The following is an 18,758-nucleotide window of genomic DNA, read 5'->3' on the forward strand; positions in this document are numbered from 1 at the left end:
CTAATGAAAGAAAGAAAGTAGGTGTGTTAACATCACTAATTAGGTGTCCCTCCCATCACTAAATTCACACACCACATTACAGCAATTTGACTGTTCAGTCAAAGCAGTAATATTAACTGAGGGCAGGAACTGCAGAGAAAGCACAGCACAGACTTTATAGTTTTCAGGGCACATTAAAAACTTGTACTTCTAATTAATCTATTAATGTGCAAGAACTACATTTACTTTAGGGTCTTCAAAGAATAACATTTCCACTGTGGGTGTGCAAGTGCAAACCTTTCACAAATCAAAGTTAAAGCAGAGATAGTTAGCGGTTATCTTCCCCTTAATTTATTACAGTCTTTGATGTAGGTTGGCTCAGATCCAGAATCTTTTATAGCTACGTCTGAGAAGAACTACTAAATTGATGAAAAGGAGTGGAATGGGCAGTTAAATGACATACTGACTGTACCTCTTCTAGAAAGGAATAAATCTGCATGCAGCCAATGAGACCAACTCTTATTAATAGGGAGATAAAACTACTGGGAAAAGCCAACTTTGAACAAAAAGGAGGGAATCTTTCCCAGAGCACTTTCACTGTTATATTCAGTGTATCGGGAACCGTTTTAGCCCTCTTGTCACAAATATTAACGTGTTGATTATAGCTGCCCTGGAATTTTCATATACAAGCTATACCACCACTGTTTATACAGCAACTACAAAAACAGCATGCATGTTATTGTGGAGACTGCCCACATGAAATAAATGTGTTGTTTACATTAACTAATTATCTAACTGACTCAAACAGAATGACTTCCAGTAGCGCAAACTTAAAAAAAAAAAAAATCATCACATTAATGCAGAGTGCAGGCTTTTTTTTTTTTGCTAATGAAGATAAGCTTTCAAATCACAGTAGGAGCCGTGTGGATGGACACAGTCCAGCACTGACCAGTCAACTGCAGCTCGCCTGACAGCCAGCCAGCTAAGAGGTGACAGAGTGCACAGTGAGCAGAATGCACAAAGCCTTCAATTTACAGAGCAGCAGGATCATGGGTGAAGAGTCATGGTGAAATAATGACTGCAGGTGGTCAAGTGTCAGACAGTTGGCACCTGAAATGACGCATTGGCACCGCCACCATAATAAACAAGCTTTGGAAGAGAATCTCTTACTGCCACCCAGCAGTCTTCTCCTCTGGCTTTGAGGAAATGTGATGTGCAGTTTTCCAGTCAGGTGGAAGAAGAAAGGAGAGACGGAAACACAGTCTGTGTGTTTGGACTTCCTGTTGTCCCACTGACAGGACATGAAATAGGTCAACAGGCGCCCTTCAGTCAGATACCAGGACTCAGGCATTCCTTTCTTCTTACCAAAGAGGAAGATAGACAAAACTGAGGCTCCATGACTGCCACACTGACTGAGCAGAGATTAGTGTGGATGCTGAACTGTGTTACAACAGCCAGTCAACCACTAAAAACTATTAAAATTATTTTTTTAAAACATAAACATGCTTTGGAATATAGCACAAACATGTGTTTCACAACAATTCCTTAAAATTCCTCTTTTTTAAACTCTCATTCAAGGAGCATATTTAATGCAATAAGACAATTGATAATATCCAAATAATTGAAGCTCCCTCAAGCAAGTCTCACTACAGTCTAACACCTGTCTTAAAAAGCATTCAAGTACAAAGACAATTTGAATTGTTATCTGCATTTGGGATACCCCCCCCCAGAAAACAAAACACAACACTTTGTTCATGTTACTTTTACTGTTACTTTGAACACCAATAAATAGATATTTACCTATTTTTTAAAATTATTACTTTGTAACACCAGATTTTAAGAGGTTATTTTTTTAATTTTTTTTTACCAATATCAGAAAATGCTTCTAAGTGGTTGGCGAGCTGCTCTGCCATCAGGTTTATGGCAGTGCAATTGTAAAAAGTAGACTCCATTCAAACATTTATTACTAGGCTGAAATGAAGGCAATGAACTGCTCATTTACTCATAGACACAGAGCCTCCTGGAAAGCATCAAGCCTCCCTAGTCTCCTCTGTAAGCAGAAGTGCAGAAAAATACCCCATTAATCTAACGCCCTTGGTGTAACCTGCCAGCAGGTGACATGTTAATCAACTGTGCCAGCAACTGACCGGGCAAACCTTCCACCCAGTCTTTGAAGAAGACATAATGTGTGCCAGACTGAGCTGAGATACTCGTTTCTGCCCAAAAAGTGTACAGCTCTGTGCTTCCTCTGCAACTCAGCAGGGAGGTGCACCGTGAGAGCTGGCAAGCCAAAGAGGGACACTTGGCCTGAGTTCTTTGGCTCCTTTAATCATCTTGATTGAATCGTTGCAACTGGCCTGCATGTGAAGACTCTTAACACAGCGCCCTTATGCTGATCCACTCAGCTTTACATTACTTATAGAGCCAATACCCTACAAAGAAATCCAATAGCACAAGCCATGAGCAGGCCAAGAGAGAGGGAGGATTTCTCTATGCATGGAAAATAGTTTAACACTGGACTCATAGAAGGATCATATGGCATTTTACATGCTAATGAGTTTAAGGGATCAGCCAGTGTGATGGGTAATAGGTTGTCATGAGTATTACTTGATTTAAGCTTCTGATGATTTCCATCTGAGCGTTAGTCCTTTAGAATGACTACTACAAGACTTGGGCTGAATTAATCATCTGTGATTTGCTCTCCTGGAGTAATCACAACAAGGCAATAAAGCAACATATCCTGGAATTATTAAGGAAAAAAAATAGAAACGGAATTAGCAACTTTACAACTTCTAATCTTAAATTACACAGAGGAACTTTGGCATTTTCGGCTGGCCAGAATTAAATGGATAATCAAAAGAAAGGAAACTAATTTTATATAATGCAATACATCTATGCACAGTTCAGCTTTAATGAACTACTAATGCAAATTCAAAATATGAGCTAGCTCTAACCAAGTCTGCTGATTTTCCAGGGGACTGAAAGGACAACAATATTAGCCATGGCTCACAACGTACAATCACTCACAAACTCACCATGTTCTCAGCACCACTGAGGGTACCGAGTGAGTGATCCTTGTTGTTCCATTTTCTAGTATGACCGGACACTAGGGTAGAGATTATTAACAAGATGACACCCAGTACAAAGTGACAGTTGCGTGAGCTTTCTTTGGCCTGTTGTTCTCAAGACAAAAACTGGGCTAACATTGACAGAAAGGCCAGGATTATCATTCCCAGACTGAGGATGAACCACAGCCAGCTGCTGACAGATATACAAACCACATCAAGTCAAGTTTGATTTGGTATGCATTGAACACACAATCACAGGCTTAGTGGCTTGCATGTCAGATCCAGCATTCTTGTAATGGTGTCCGTGTCATATGTGTACCGTATTGTTAGTTGCTCTATCATAAATTTCGGAGTTTTATAAGCTCAGGGATGAAGGCAAAAAGAACAACAACAAAAAAGTATCAACTTTGATGTCCAGGCTACAGCCTCTGTTACACAAACAGGACATTTAGACAGCACACACGTCCCGTTGCAAACAAAAAGTACTACAGCATGGACGGTGTATTTACTGTACCAACTGCCAGCTGCCACGGAAAATGTGACTGGTGTAACTTCCTCACAGTGTCCTGACTATCAGAAGTTGGACAAATGTGCTTCCTCATCGTAAATCCCTGCTCTGCGTCAATTTACTCTGATATGCCATTCACATGGCACGTTATTCTGTGCCCTTCCACATTCTTTGACTTGGAGCGAAAGTCTGAAATGAAACAGAGTAAAGCTGTGTGAATCCTAAAAACTTGAGTCCACGGAGCGTTCTTCTACTGAAATATACGAAAATACATCTTCTGTGTCAGATCACAAAGACTCACACACAAACATACAAAAAAAATGTGTGAAAACAAGAAAAGAAATTTTCAATACTGAAACAAGTCTATTTATCCACACATACACTGTAGACAGCTAAAGGTAACGACATTTTGATTGGTGTTTTAAGTCATTCCAAATTAAACATAAGAGCCCTGATGTTGCTGTACCACTAATACACTGAGTGTGGACAGAAAGAACAATGTTATTGTAATGACAACATGCCAACTGCCACATAAATATTAGTCTCCTCTACATTTTTGGCCATGTCCTCACACATTACAGCTACCTCCAAGCATTCCAATCAAAATTCTGCAGAGACCATAAATGTGTGAAATTCCCATTTTTGACCATTCGAAAATCACAACAATCTATTTGACCTCATTACACAAACATGTTTTAACCTTTTTTTTTAAACAATTCCTGAGCCCCAAACATGTATAATTTATTGAGTTGTAGGCCCGAAAATAGACCCACTGTTATTGGACCATATTTCACAGATGATTCATCAACAGCCGACAGCTCGCTGACCACAGGTTTGGCTGCTCTCCTGGTCAGGAGAGAGGAAGCCTTGTTGCAGTAGTAGCCATCAGTGTGGTTTGCTCGTGATAACGACCCGCTTATCACTGCAGCAGACAGCTCACTCCTTAGACTTCCACTTGAGAGATAACACCATCAATCAAATCAGAACAAGTTCCTCCTGTTCCCACATTTCTTTCCATTCTTCAGGCACCAGAGCGGTTATTCGCTTTTTAAAATCCCAGTCTGACAAACCTCATCTGGCCTAACTGTCAGGGTGTATCAGAAAGCTAATGGAGGAATTACAAACTTCACTGTTTTTGTCCATCAACATATTGTTGTTTAGCAGATGGTGACTGGTGACTTTATTAAGGCCTAAGTATCTTTTTTTTCTGTGCATCATTTGCCTTATAGCTCTTGGCATATCTTGATGTCAAGAAAAGGCATAATAAAAATATTTCATTATTTCATTTGTGATAATAGCTCAGTGTGGGTAAAAATAGGCCCTTCAATAGCTAATATAGCTGAAGGAATGTTTAATTTCATAATGTAGGTTCATGTGGGACGCTGGACCAATCATCATCGAGTACATACTGCATTTAGTAACTGCATCGTTTAAGCACTTCTCTTAACTAAAAGAGAATAATTGATTATTACTCCATATTACCAGTTCACTCTAATTCATTTCCACCACGCATACTTCTACACTACCTGTGAAACTGTACTTTGCACCCACATGTTGCTTAGTAAACAGGTAACATTTTGTGAGATCAAAGGTAACATTAACTTTCTTAGTTCTGCTTTTAAATTCAGTATCAGCAATCTTTTGTGTATAATGCATTAACTGTGTGCTCCATGCAGTATGTACACTGGAAAGACCTAATCTTGTCAAGCAAGCTGCAGCCTGCAACCACTGCCTTCCAATCTGAGCCTTCTGTGCTTTATCATCCAACAACACATGCCACTGCTATGAAATGATGCAGCTTACGCCCACGACTGATAAAATACTGTATGTGTGTGTGTGTGAGAGAGTGTGTCAATGACTTGGGTCTCTGCAGAGCCATGTCTAAACTTGCAAATATAATCACATAAGCGAATAAAGATGTGATTAATGTCTTTGTTTAATATTTTATATTAAGAGGCTCTGCACATAAGATGCTATGCTAATTTTGTTACAGAAATGTTGAAAGCTTAAGATGTGAAATGTCCTGGTTGTCTGAAGATCAGCACAAAGTGCTGCTGAGAGCAGTTCAGAGGGACTGAAATAGGAATCTTACAGTGGCACAATGAACTCGGGGATGTGAGCGTAATGATCTCCTCTGGCAGGTTCCCTCATGCTTACTGACAGGCAAACCTAACTCGGTACTTGCCCTTCGCATATATACAAACACAGATCTGTGCTGTCTGACTAAATGCAGAAACACACCAGATCCAAAACCACACAGACATAACGTAGAAGAAGAAAGCAGCAACAAACTTGTAACACGCTTAAACAGCTTCTGTAGCTCCAGGCCACATTCAGCCAGCGCTACAGTCAGCACTCATTAATCAGGACTTGTCTGTTAAATGTACTTACATATTGCAAATAGTATTTAGAAAATGTCCATCTTTCTTGGTTTGTTTTTTTTAACTGAGAAGACAAACGAAACACAAAGATGTGATGCTGAGGCAAACCACGATACAAGAAGCAGACCTGACTCCGTTTCCTCCTGCCTCCCTGCTTGGTTCCCCATGTTGGTCCGCTCCGCCGCTCCCACACTCCACACCAGGGCAGACTAATCCAAGAGTCCGTGGCTGCGGGGGTAGAGGTGTGTGCGCACGCACGAGTGGTGGGCTTGTTTCTTCTGTTCAGCAACGAAAATCAGCACCACATAGAGAGGACGCAATAAGAGATGTGAAATCCTTCTTATTCTTCCTTCTTTTCTCCTCTCTTTGCCAGGACTATACGAGTCTGTGTGTCTGCATGAGCATGTGTGAGGAGACGGGCTGCTGTCCCATCAATGAGTGAGTGTACGTGAAAGCGTGTGAGTTTGTCCTCCAGGATGGTGACAGTTTGTCACACTGGCAGGCGGGCAGGCAGGCAGGGAGCGTCGTGTGCACCTCATTATAGCACTGATGACTGGAATCAGCTCAGAGGAGGCGTGGCTTCCTCAGCCAGACACAAAACCCCCCCACAGAAACACACACTTTAACACACCTCCTCTCTCTGCTGCCAGTCAGTTTACTCTCACTAGTACCAGCTGAACAATGGAGAGATGATCTGTCCCTCAGTGGAACAAAAAAGGACAAGTATGAGCCAAAGAAGAGGGTGGAGGGAAGTAGGAAGGAAAGAGAAGCAGGAGCAAAGGAAAGGCAACATTTGTAATTTTTGGCAGATGGTGGCAGCTTGTCTTTTCTCTTCAAACTTTCTTCCATGCCTGCTCCCACATACAGATTTATAAAAATATAAAGAAGAGAAAAGTCTTCAAAAATGGGAAAAGGAGATGCGGGTGTGAGGAGTGTGTGTCAGGGGCCACCACAAGCTTTCACTAGCATTTTCCCTACAGTGCACCCAGCAGGGAACAATAGCATGTGCATGTATGTGGGTTCACCTACATGTGTAAAAAGCTGGGAGGGGGTGATGGTCTAGCTTTGGGGTTTGTTCTGTCTTCTCTCATTCACAATATAAGTACAAAACTGTAAAGGAGAATAAAGTATGATCAACTATAGTAGCCTCTTCTTTAGGCTCCTAAATGTTGAATAGATTAGAATATACCTGTACTATACTCTAATATGTAAGATCTGACTCTGAGACCCCAAAACATCAAATGCACATGGATGTATTTCTTCAAAATTAACATTCATTTTTGCTGCACTATATAATTTTTTTTAAGCTACACGTGACACAGATAAGCACTGATATTTTTAGGAGTATGAGAGTCTCTGTTGCATAAGCTGAGAGCTGCTGGATTATTTTCTTTCTGCTCAAAAGAACTGTAGAAATGTACTGATAAGCAGAATAATAATGCAAAGGTCATTTATAGTTGTGCATTTTTAGTTGAATATAGTTTTGAATTAGAAAATATTAACAGAGAAGCCATTTAAAAAAATTCTCTAGTAGCTGCAAGGAAGATCTAGTTTGCTACACGATTCTGCCCACGTCAGCCTGAATATTCAGCCCTTTGATACAACACTGTACGGGTCTTTTCATATCATATGATTGTTGCATAAACTGCTTATACAGCTTCCTCTTCCTTTCCTAATATTTTCTTCTCTCCTCCTCTTGGAGCAGCACATCCACCTTGGTAAACAAACATGCCTCTAATCCAACTAAGAATGTTCTCCTCACTGCAGGATGTTCATCTCTGCGGGTCCAAGAGACCCCTTTCAAAATTTGGCAAGACCACTGCTCTTTGTCTAGTGTCTTTCGGTGACTCGCTGGGGTCACGGGCTTCTACACAGAGGAATTTCAAACTTTGAGCCAAAACTCTGGCCAGCAAACCTAAAAAGCGCAAAATGCATTTAGCCTGAGTTGATCCCAGATACAAGAGCAAAGCTATAACTGCTTAACGTAAGCTTCTTTTCCACTGTATGCAAAATAAATAGAGAACACAATCATACCGTTTTATGATCATTATGGGAGACAAAAGGAAGAGATAAACAGTAATGCTACTTTTTTTAATACTCTCTGTAGATACGGTAAGCATATACAGTCCTGTGAAAAAGTATCAGCCTCATGTCTTATGTTTTATGCATATTTCTCACACAGATCATCATCAGATCATGTTCAGATATTAGACAAGGTTAACCTGTGTAAATACCAAATTTGATTTTTGGATAATAATTTCATTTATTAGGGGACAAAAACTATTCAAAGCTACCCAGTCCTGTGTGAAAAAAGTATTTACTGCATTTCTTAAGTCACAAATTAATTATAAATAAACACACTTTTATTTATAAAAGTTAAATTCACACCTGACTACTGAAAACTAGTTTAATCCAAGAATCCCCTAAATAGAACCTGTCTGACAAAGTGAAGCAGGGCAAAAGATCTCAAAAAGCAACACATCTTGCTACAAACGAAAGAAAAGGAAACAAAGTCACTGACATGTATCAATATGGAAATGAAGTGAACCACAGTGAGATCCATCTACATCCATCCACAAATGGAGAAACTGTGGAACAATGATGAACTTTCCTTGGAGTGACTGCACTACCAAAATTACATCAAGGGCACATGTCATACATATTGCCTTGAAAAAACAGCAATTCATGTAAAACTAACACTAAATATTATAAAAAGAACATCATACCAACAGTCAAACATGGTGGTGGTAGTGTGATGATCTGGGGATGCCTCACTGCTTCAGGACATGGATGACTTGTTATAATAGATGGAATCTATAATTCTGTATATAATTATAATTGCAGGGCTACAATTCTCTCTATAACCCTGATGGAGAGTGTCCAGTCATCAGTTTGTGCCCTGAAGCTTGGGTTATGTGGCAGGACAATCTGAAACACATCAGCACGTCCACCTCTGCATGGCTAACCCCCCCGGAAAATTACGATTTTTGGGACGACTTGGTCAAATGTTGCTTCTGCATGAGTTTGCACAGGGCATTCATGTTAAAAAAAAACAAAAAACAAAAGACAAAAAAAAAAACAAAAAAAACAAAAAACAAAAACGCTGCACAACAAGAAGGGTGGAACAAAATTCCTCCACATTGACATGAATGACTCACTGGAAGTTATCACAAATACTTGATTTGCAGGTCTTGCTGATAAGAGTAGCACAACCAGTTTTTAGGTATAGGAGCCAATTACGTTTTCACATAGGGGCAGGCAGATTTAGATAGCTTTTTCCTTTATTGAATGAAATCATCATAGGAGATTTCTTATATAAATAAATTGATTTGAGCCATGTAAACACTGAATTATATTGTAAAGGTGCAAAACTGTGTCATCATATCATATTATTGCCATATTCATATCATATCTTGCCTTTTGTATTTCAGGTTATCTTTGTGTATTATTAATTACGGCTTGATGATCCGAAACATGTAAGTGTGACAAATATAAAAATAAAAAACCCACTAAGGAATCAGGAAGAGTGCAAATACTTTTTCACTGCACTGTATGTCTCACGGCTCTTCATTGTGTGTCTGTTTGCTATGGCTGACTGCTTATGCTGAATGAGGTGTCTCAGTGGACTGTAACACTTTTGATTAATTTATCTGACATGTACTGTATGAGGAGTTCTAGGACCATACCAGTTTTCCTCCTGCCTGACGCAAGCAGACAGGGCCCTGCTGGGACCATGTGCTATGGCTGAGTGTGGTGTCTGGGTTGTGCATAGTAAAATGTACAGACAGTATGGGGTCCATAGTACCTGAAGCACACCTCTGTCTCCTGGCTCTGCAGATCATTGACCCTTAACCATTATCTGACATCTTCTTTTTCTTCAGACAGTGAATTCAGGCACTATTAGAAAACTGACACAAGCTATAAACTCATTAATAGAAAACAAAGTCAAACTCTATCAGGTTTAGCCAGCCAACCTCAACTCCATCACTGTATGACAGGCAAGTTCACAAAGAAGACACTGGATGTTAATGAATAACTATAGTATTCACACTAATAATGAAAACGTGTCTCTTGTAAATCATCTGCCTCCACCCAAAGAGTATTCCTCGACTAGTGCTGATCATCACACCAATAACCTTTGCATAGCCCACCTATAAAAATACCCTCCCTCTATGAGAAAGCTTGTCAGTATAGTCTCCTGAGTTACACTGGGAAAGCACTGCACTGACATGTCATTAGGAGAATTGCAGAAGAAACACAAAACACATTAAGGTGTCTGTACTTAAAAATGTCCCGCTCTCAAAAACTCCTCATGTTGGTTGGAGTCGTCAACCTTGATGTAAAAAGCGACACAGCCTACAAAATCTACACAAAGGGAGTAAGAATGAGATACGAGCCGATATGAGATCAAATACGGCAATAATATGACATGATGACAAAGTCTTGCACTTTTACAATACAATTCAGCTCAAATCAATTTATATAAGAAATCTCCTATGATATTGGCTGGCACATTATCGCAGGTGTAACACATGATGACAATTAGATATATTAGATAAAAATGTATAAGAAAGCATCATATATGCATGTACAATGACTACAGCTACAGTACATCTCAAACCTATTTATACAACAAACTTATATTACATTATTATATTAATAAGAGATAACATCTTATGACAGTCATTGCTACTTATAAAGTCAGTGTTGCTCAATCTCTCTCACTGGTATAACCACTAAACATCACGTGACATGAAAACATGTGATCAATAAAGGATAAATTAAGGTGGATAAATCCAGGAGTAAAGCAATGTGAATTTTGTCTAATAATAATATTAATATTACGAAATATCATAATAAATATTAGATTACGATAATCGGATATTTAAAAACAAAAAAACAAAAAACAAAAACAACCCCTAACTAAACAAGAACTCTGATCACATCAGTGACCAGAGTGAACACATCAGCTGCACAGATGTGAAAGAAAGCTGTGATCCTTAGATGCTCCCATTTATAAAGTTATGCATTTTCAGTCCCGAACACGCTTTTTATTTATAGAGCAGGGCAGCTTCATCTCCCCTGTTCTTGCTCACTCCACAGGGACTCCTCTGAGTGAAAGCTTTACTGAATTATTGATTAGGAGTTTTAAATAAGTCATCAGGATGAGGCTGGGTTTTAACCCGTTGTCTAACAGCATGGCACAGTTGGTAAAGTGCCAGAGGGGATAAGGGGATAGACTCCATTAGCAAAAATAACAGTTTTGATTCATTACTATGACATGCTGTGAGGGTGGGCCACAGCCTGCATGGGACAGACAAAGGCGGGTTAAGACTGGCAGTCAGAGGAGCTTTTTTTAAGAAACTGCTGTGAGTGTGCCTCTGCCCCATGACTCCATATTTTTCCCCATTACATCTTCCCTACTCAGTATGACTCCATTCTCTCTAATCTTATGAAGTAATGCAGTGTTTCAAGCAGCTCCAGAGTGATGCATAATTTGCAATACAAACCCAATAACTAAGCAGAGAATAACTACACAGAGATGATATTTTTTTTCAAAGATTATAATAAAACAGTTTAAATCTATTCAGTTCTATGGAAAGAAATATCACAGATCAGTTTCTAAAAAAGACTGTAGACTGTTGCATGAAGGTGAATTTGCTCCCTAATTAGCGCAAGAATTATGTTGTTTATCTTCCAAAAGTGTGCACGATATCACATCTGACCCACTTCTCATGAATCTCCAAAAATAATTAATTATGCATTAGTTCTTATTCAACAATAATATTCTTTACTGACTTTTGCAAAAAAAATATGAGGTTACCATATGGGACATACGACTGTGCACTGCTTAATCGTTTCCAAAATCCACGTGCGTGTTTTCCTTTTTTTTTTCTTTTCTTCTTTTTTTTTTTTTTTAAAGGAAACTGAAACCTGCCTGAAACCACAGGCACAAAATATAGGTGAGAAAAGACTCAATTTACTGTTTGACGCATGTGATGACAGTTCTGCTGCAATGTGCCTTAGAGCCCAGTAAGCCTTGATAGCTTGATGGCTTCATGTCAGTACGTAATGTCACTTATTCGCTAGGGAGCAGCTCATGTGCTTATAACCCACATGAAAGCTGACGGTATCACTAAGGCAAGCCTGATGACACATTACAGCATCAAAGTCAACATTTTTATCCCAAAATGTCACAATGCAAATGTTGAATATTTCACTTCTCTGCACACTCAAAAAGTAAATCTTCTTCAAGCAGATATTTACTCTCCTTCCACATCAATAAATGCAAACATCCAAGACATTTCTGAGCATTACATCACAAACGGTTTGAAAGGCCACAAAGCATCACCCCAATCTATATTCAAAGCCTGTCATTCCCCGCTGTGAGACTATTTTGGAATTCTGATTTAGTATTGAAAGCAGCAAGCTAAATGATAATTGCCGAAAGCTGTATTCAGGGCTGACCATCGCTGCTATTTCATGTGTCACATTTCATTCTCAGCATGCTCAATGGCTTTGCTTTTTTGACACGTTTGACACATCCACTTGTGCATCTTCATATGTCTTGACGTGCTCCGCCTCACTGCAGGTGCAGAACATCCACTCTTGTCACGTTTGTCCTACAACTACACACAAGGTCAGAATATGCCTGTTAGCCTGGGGTTCTTTTAAGAAGTTAATCTCAACTCAGTGAAAGCAGAGTTCATATTTTGATGAAATCTATTTGAAGAGACGAACATATTTGGGGATTTGGGCACATAAAAAAATGAAGATGATAAAATCTTTCAGATGTTATCATTTCTGCACATGAACTAGACACCAGTTAAGATCAGCAACTTGGCTGAAAAACAATCTAAGTGATCTTGTGTTACACAAAAAGATTATATTTTCGCTGATATAAAACACAGTCTTACCCTCCTGACAACCAGCCTATTCATTTATGTCCTTTGTAATGGACACTTGTTTTTGCTCTATATCTTTTGACTTATTCGAACTACCCTACCAAGTCCTGGTTTACTAAATAGAGGACATCCTGGGCTTTCCACTGATATCTCATCTGTTTTTTGGGTGGCCTCCTTTAGCTCCAAAGAGGCAGGAAATCACAAAAAAGTTCAATGGGAACATTCTTTTTTTCCTTGGTTCTCATTTGAATATGACAGCATCACAACCATATTTGAAAGAGGTTTTCCTCTACGGTATATCTCTGTATTCAAATGGAATTGGATACTAGAAATTTCCAAGCAAAACTAGGTCAAAGCAAGTTTGTAATGAATTTATCATGAATAGCATAAATTGGGCATCTGTTCTTGTCCTTGGGTGTGAAAATGCTTTGAAAAAGCAAACTTTGGTTAATTAGAGCTCAATCCGGTGAAAGCTGATCATGGTCTAATTGTGTATGAAAGAACTGAGAGCCTCACTTGGCTGTGGTTTCTGAGCTCCTCGGGAGTCTTTTGTCAAATAGAATTCAATTATCTGCGCTTCTGCACAAGAGCCCTTTGAAGAAGAAATTCACCAGAGCACAGCATCCACACACTGTGTGGATGGGCTGCCATAAACAAACACAGCTTTCTCCCACACTAAGGGTATGCACAACATTAATTACTGCAAACAAATCCCTGTCATTATCACCCATCATATTTGTTCTACATGTAATATGCATTTTGCCATCATGTAGCTGTTCTGTTTAATAGCCAATGCAAAGTTTAATATCACCACACAAGGTCATGGATAACAAGATACTTGCATTTGAATTTACTAAAGGTAAAAAGTACTACACTGAGCCACCATATGCTCCCCAATTAGCATTGATCATTTAGTCAACACCATCTTAGCGCTAAAACTAAACCTAACATTCAACCTAGACATCTTTCAGTCTGGGCAGAATGTCCTATTTCAAACATTCAAATGTTCATTATATAGCTACTGCTGACCCTGTGCATTCTGTTATTGAATAGCCAAAATTTAAATCACAAATTTACAAATTTTTAATTTTTCCTCTCTATTTCATCCAAATACTTATCAATAAAATCTAAATTTTATGTAGTGAAATGTCTCACGAACCCCTAACACTTCTCAGCAGCTCTTACAATTATGCTCTTGTTTACACACCATATTTATTAAAAGCAGTGTTGTTGTACAAACCGGATTGCATAAAAGCTGGGACACTAAAAAAATTGTGAATAAAAACTGAATGCAATGATGTGGCGATAGCAAATGTCAATATTTTATTCAGAATAGAACGTAGATGACAGATCAAAAGTTTAATCTGAGAAAATGTATCATTTCAAAGAAAAAATATGTTGATTCAAAATTACACGTTGTCAACAAATTCCAAAAAAGTTGGGACAAGTAGCAATAAGAGGCTAGAAAAAGTAAATTTGAGCATAACGAAGAGCTGGAAGACCAATTAACACTAATTAGGTTAATTGGCAACATGACTGGGCATAAAAAGAGCTTCTCAGAGTGGCAGTGTCTCTCAGAAGCCAAGATGGGTAGAGGATCACCAATTCCCACAATGTTGCGCAGAAAGATAGTGGAGCAATATCAGAAAGGTGTTACCCAGCGAAAAATTGCAAAGACTTTGCAGTTATCATCATCAACTGTGCATAACATCATCCAAAGACTCAGAGAATCTGGAACAATCTCTGTGCGTAAGGGTCAAGGGCGTAAACCCATACTGGATGCCTGTGATCTTCGGGCCCTTAAACGACACTGCACCACAAACAGGAATGCTACTGTAAAGGAAATCACAGAATGGGCTCAGGAATACTTCCAGAAACTATTGTCAGTGAACACAATCCACCGTGCCATCCGCCATTGCCAGCTGAAACTCTACAGTGCAAAGAAGAAGCCATTTCTAAGCAAGATCCACAAGCTCAGGCGTTTTCACTGGGCCAGGGATCATTTAAAATGGAGTGTGGCAAAATGGAAGACTGTTCTGTGGTCAGACGAGTCACGATTCGAAGTTCTTTTTGGAAATGTGGGACGCCATGTCATCCGGACCAAAGACGACAAGGACAACCCAAGTTGTTATCAACGCTCAGTTCAGAAGCCTGCATCTCTGATGGTATGGGGTTGCATGAGTGTGTGTGGCATGGGCAGCTTGCATGTCTGGAAAGGCCCCATCAATGCAGAAAAATATATTCAGGTTCTGGAACAACATATGCTCCCATCCAGACGTCATCTCTTTCAGGGAAAACCCTGCATTTTTCAACAAGATAATGAGAGGCCACATTCTGCATCAATCACAACATCATGGCTGCGTAGGAGAAGGATCCGGGTACTGAAATGGCCAGTCTGCAGTCCAGATCTTTCACCTATTGAGAACATTTGGCGCATCATAAAGAGGAAGGTGCGACAAAGAAGGCCCAAGACGATTGAACAGTTAGAGGCCTGTATTAGACAAGAATGGGAGAGCATTCCTATTTCTAAACTTGAGAAACTGGTCTCCTCGGTCCCCAGACGTCTGTTGAGTGTTGTAGGAAGAAGGGGAGATGCCACACAGTGGTGAAAATGGCCTTGTCCCAACTTTTTTGGGATTTGTTGACACCATGATATTTTGAATCACCATATTTTCCCCTTAAAATGATAAATTTTCTCAGTTTCAACTTTTGTTCCGTGATTTATGTTCTATTCTGAATAAAATATTGACATTTGCTATCTCCACACCGTTGCATTCAGTTTTTATTCACAATTTGTTTAGTGTCCCAACTTTGTTGGAATCCGGTTTGTAGCTGGAAAAATAAGACAATAGCAACACGTCTGACTGAGTATTTGTCTCAAACAGACTTATTATAGTTTTGTATTTTCTAATTAGTTTGTATTTTTATTTCATTTTGACTTTTCCTTTTTCAGTTCAGTTAGTTTACAGAGTGGATTTTGTTTCAGTTTAGTTTTTATTGTTTGAAAATGTTTAATTTTATTTTAGCTTTTATTACCCATATGGAAAAGATATATATAAATCTTATAAAGTTTTTATCTGTCTTGTATGAAACTTGTATGAAAAGCATACAAGAGTGAAAACACATATAAGATCCCTTGAAAAATTATATAATGAAACTTGTATGTTTTGTATACTTACTAAAAACATGTATGATTTACTCATGAAAGTGGCCACTTTCATGAGTAAATCATATATGTTTTTACCATTTCTTTTCCATATGGGTAGTTCCAGTGTCAGTTTTAGTCTTTTTAATTATTGTATGCAGTAACCCGCAGTTTTGTAGACATCCAAAATCTGAAGAAGCATATCCACCAATGTCTCATCAGGCGAGATGTAATAAATTTTGTTTTTACCAGACTAACAAAAACTTAAACTAAGGATATATTTTCTCTACCGAGGGCCAGCGCACAAAGTGTGCAAAGGCCCAATTGGAATTGCTCCGTTTATTCTTTTTTGTAATGCAAGTTTGTTTTCAAATTTCACAAATTGTTTCAGTTAGTTTAAATTTTTCTCAAACATTATTTTTTTACTAAAATGTTTTTCATTTCACAGTTTACAGTCTTAGTTTTGAGTTTCATTTTGTTAACTATAATAGCCTTTGTCCAAGTACGTCTAAACATGTGATAGCCGTAGACAGAAAGCTAAATGACACTTGATGTAATCTAACATAATTTTGCCAACTGTAGAAATGTTTGCTTTGATCCATAAAATTTTTTGGATACTTATTAATTAAAAACAGATAAATAAATGAAATTTTGTGAACAACAAAGAGATCTTAATCCTCACTCTAACTGTGTAAAATGAAGACATTTCATAGGAAATGTCATGCATTCATTATGGTAATTGCTTCTTGGATTTACAGTTTCTGTCAATCTGCTGGTTGTATCAGCTCTCCTCTGACTCTGGTCTTCAGATTTGGGGAAATGAGGTCTGCCACAAGAACAGTGGATATTAGCTCAAGGAACTTAAGTCATCTTTTGCTAATGAAAATGCAAACAAACAGAAAAACAAACAAACACAAAACTCTACAACTAACAAACACCATGTTGAAGTTAATGTTAATTACACTTTTGCATTTTTAAAGTTTCACTATTTTTTATCATTTGCCCAAAGAGATTAAAAATAAATACAAGGACATTAACATATAAACAGCTAAATATACTGTTTATTCCAGTCCCACTTCAGATTTGGTATTATCAATCCACATAGTTATATTAGTATCCCCCCCATCACTCAACCTTGACCTCTCCTCAAACCCAATTTCATCCAAAACATATCCTGCTGTTCAATTTGCTGAGCAGATGTGAGAAGAGACAGGTCATGAATCTGTCCAGTATCTAATTTTTGGACCAAAAGCTTGAGAGTCTCAGTACTTAGCCACCTGCACCTCACTAGTACCAACAAATTGTGAAAAAGGGTAAGAAATAAAAAGAAGCATTTGTGAAGCTGCCAGTTCCCACCAGTAACTGGGAACCCATAACAGACAACTTTAGTGATGAAATGTGGCCCTCTAGTGGCTGCAAATAGTTAGCTCTTCAACTCTGACACAAAATATGCACTCTATGAATAAGAGTGCATATTTAATTAATATGTACTCTTAATTATAATAATTTATGAAGACATGCATCCTTTTCCTTTCATATTTTATACTGGGTCTTTTTTTCTCCTAAGGAAAGTTTCTAAAACTAGTTGTTGAAAGTGTCCCACCTGACAAGCTGCGAGGGCGGGCCTCAGCGAGATCTGAAATGGCTCCTGTAGTCACAGTCTTCTTCATCCGGGAACCGGAGGCAGTAGCTCCTGGTGGAGGCTTTGTCAAGGCATCATCACTGCTGGCTCTTTTCAGCTAAAAACACATCTGCGCTTAGTAAAAGTCATGCAAGTCTAATAAAGTTCTTCTTAATGTTTTGACATGCTTTTATTTAAACCAACATTAGCAGGGTTAATCTGTGTATCACTGCACCTGTGACTTACCTTGCTAAGGCGCTGATCTGAGGCCAACGTGTTGGAGGATCTGGAGGTCTTCATGGCTGAGGAGGTGGTGGAGGCAGAGGACGTTGAGGGGGCCTGCCTTACTCGTTCCTGGAGTCCAGGCTTGGGCAGCCCCACTTTGGTGGCGCCCGCTTTCATCATGGCTAGGTGTCAGCGGACTACACCTGAAAAAAAGTCCAGACAAAAGCGGAAGTTATTCAATATGGTAAAACGATAATGAATAATAGATAATAGCATTAGTCTAAGTATGCAGGATCTGCAGTAGGTGGGCAGATTTTCCCAACAGATGGTCAGGGCAGACTTGGTCAAGGCTGCTTTGTTTTAACCGCTGAGCTCTACTCCATCTCCCAGAGGCAGCAGTGAAATATGAACACGACTTGCCCTTTAATAGAAAAAGCAACTGAACAACAAACACAACTCTGAGAGCATGATATGACACCGCCTGAAGCCGCTTAGGCTTTTAGAAATCTTTACAGTCATTGTTATTGTGATTATTATTTTTATTTATATAGTTTATATATTTTGTTATCATCATACTGTGTTCATCTTTATTTTTAATGTTCATGTTTCCATCTTTCCTCCGTTTGTTTCTTTATTATGCTTTATTTAACTGATCTTAATTTACAATTATGTTTATCAAACACTAAACTTTAAAAGAATATTCGTAGAGTTCTGCTAAATACGCTAACACATACTCATTGGCTTTACTGTATGTGGATAGATCATGCCTACTGATGCCCCCCCCCCCCCCCCATCATTGTGAGCAGTGGGGTCTCTGTCTCCATAGTGTGTATGAAGACATGGGTCATTAGGGAGTTGTGACAGGCAGCGGAGTTTCGTGTCCCCCCCCCCCCCCATCATTGTGAAACTGCAGACTGAACTCTATT

The 18,758-nt window shown here is 38.9% G+C and overlaps 1 protein-coding gene across 4 annotated transcripts in view; it reads right to left on the minus strand.

Annotated features, from left to right (window-relative positions):
- specc1 (sperm antigen with calponin homology and coiled-coil domains 1) overlaps positions 1 to 18,758 on the minus strand; it is a 79,554-nt gene that overhangs the window by 46,060 nt on the left and 14,736 nt on the right. For 3 of the 4 annotated variants that reach the window (XM_005737835.1, XM_005737836.1, XM_005737837.1), the window contains exons 2-3: positions 17,854 to 18,035; positions 17,590 to 17,725 (exon numbers count right to left, since the gene is read on the minus strand). In XM_005737835.1, the coding sequence (XP_005737892.1) occupies positions 17,590 to 17,725; positions 17,854 to 18,012 (295 nt within the window). In that variant the 5' untranslated portion in view covers positions 18,013 to 18,035. Of the gene's footprint in view, positions 1 to 6,063; positions 6,476 to 17,589; positions 17,726 to 17,853; positions 18,036 to 18,758 lie in introns of those variants that run through there. The other variant, XM_005737838.1, reaches the window with a different exon arrangement.

The sequence above is a fragment of the Pundamilia nyererei genome, unplaced genomic scaffold (genome assembly GCF_000239375.1).
Source record: "Pundamilia nyererei isolate P.nyererei 1_Seehausen unplaced genomic scaffold, PunNye1.0 scaffold00080, whole genome shotgun sequence".
NCBI lineage: Eukaryota > Metazoa > Chordata > Actinopteri > Cichliformes > Cichlidae > Pundamilia > Pundamilia nyererei.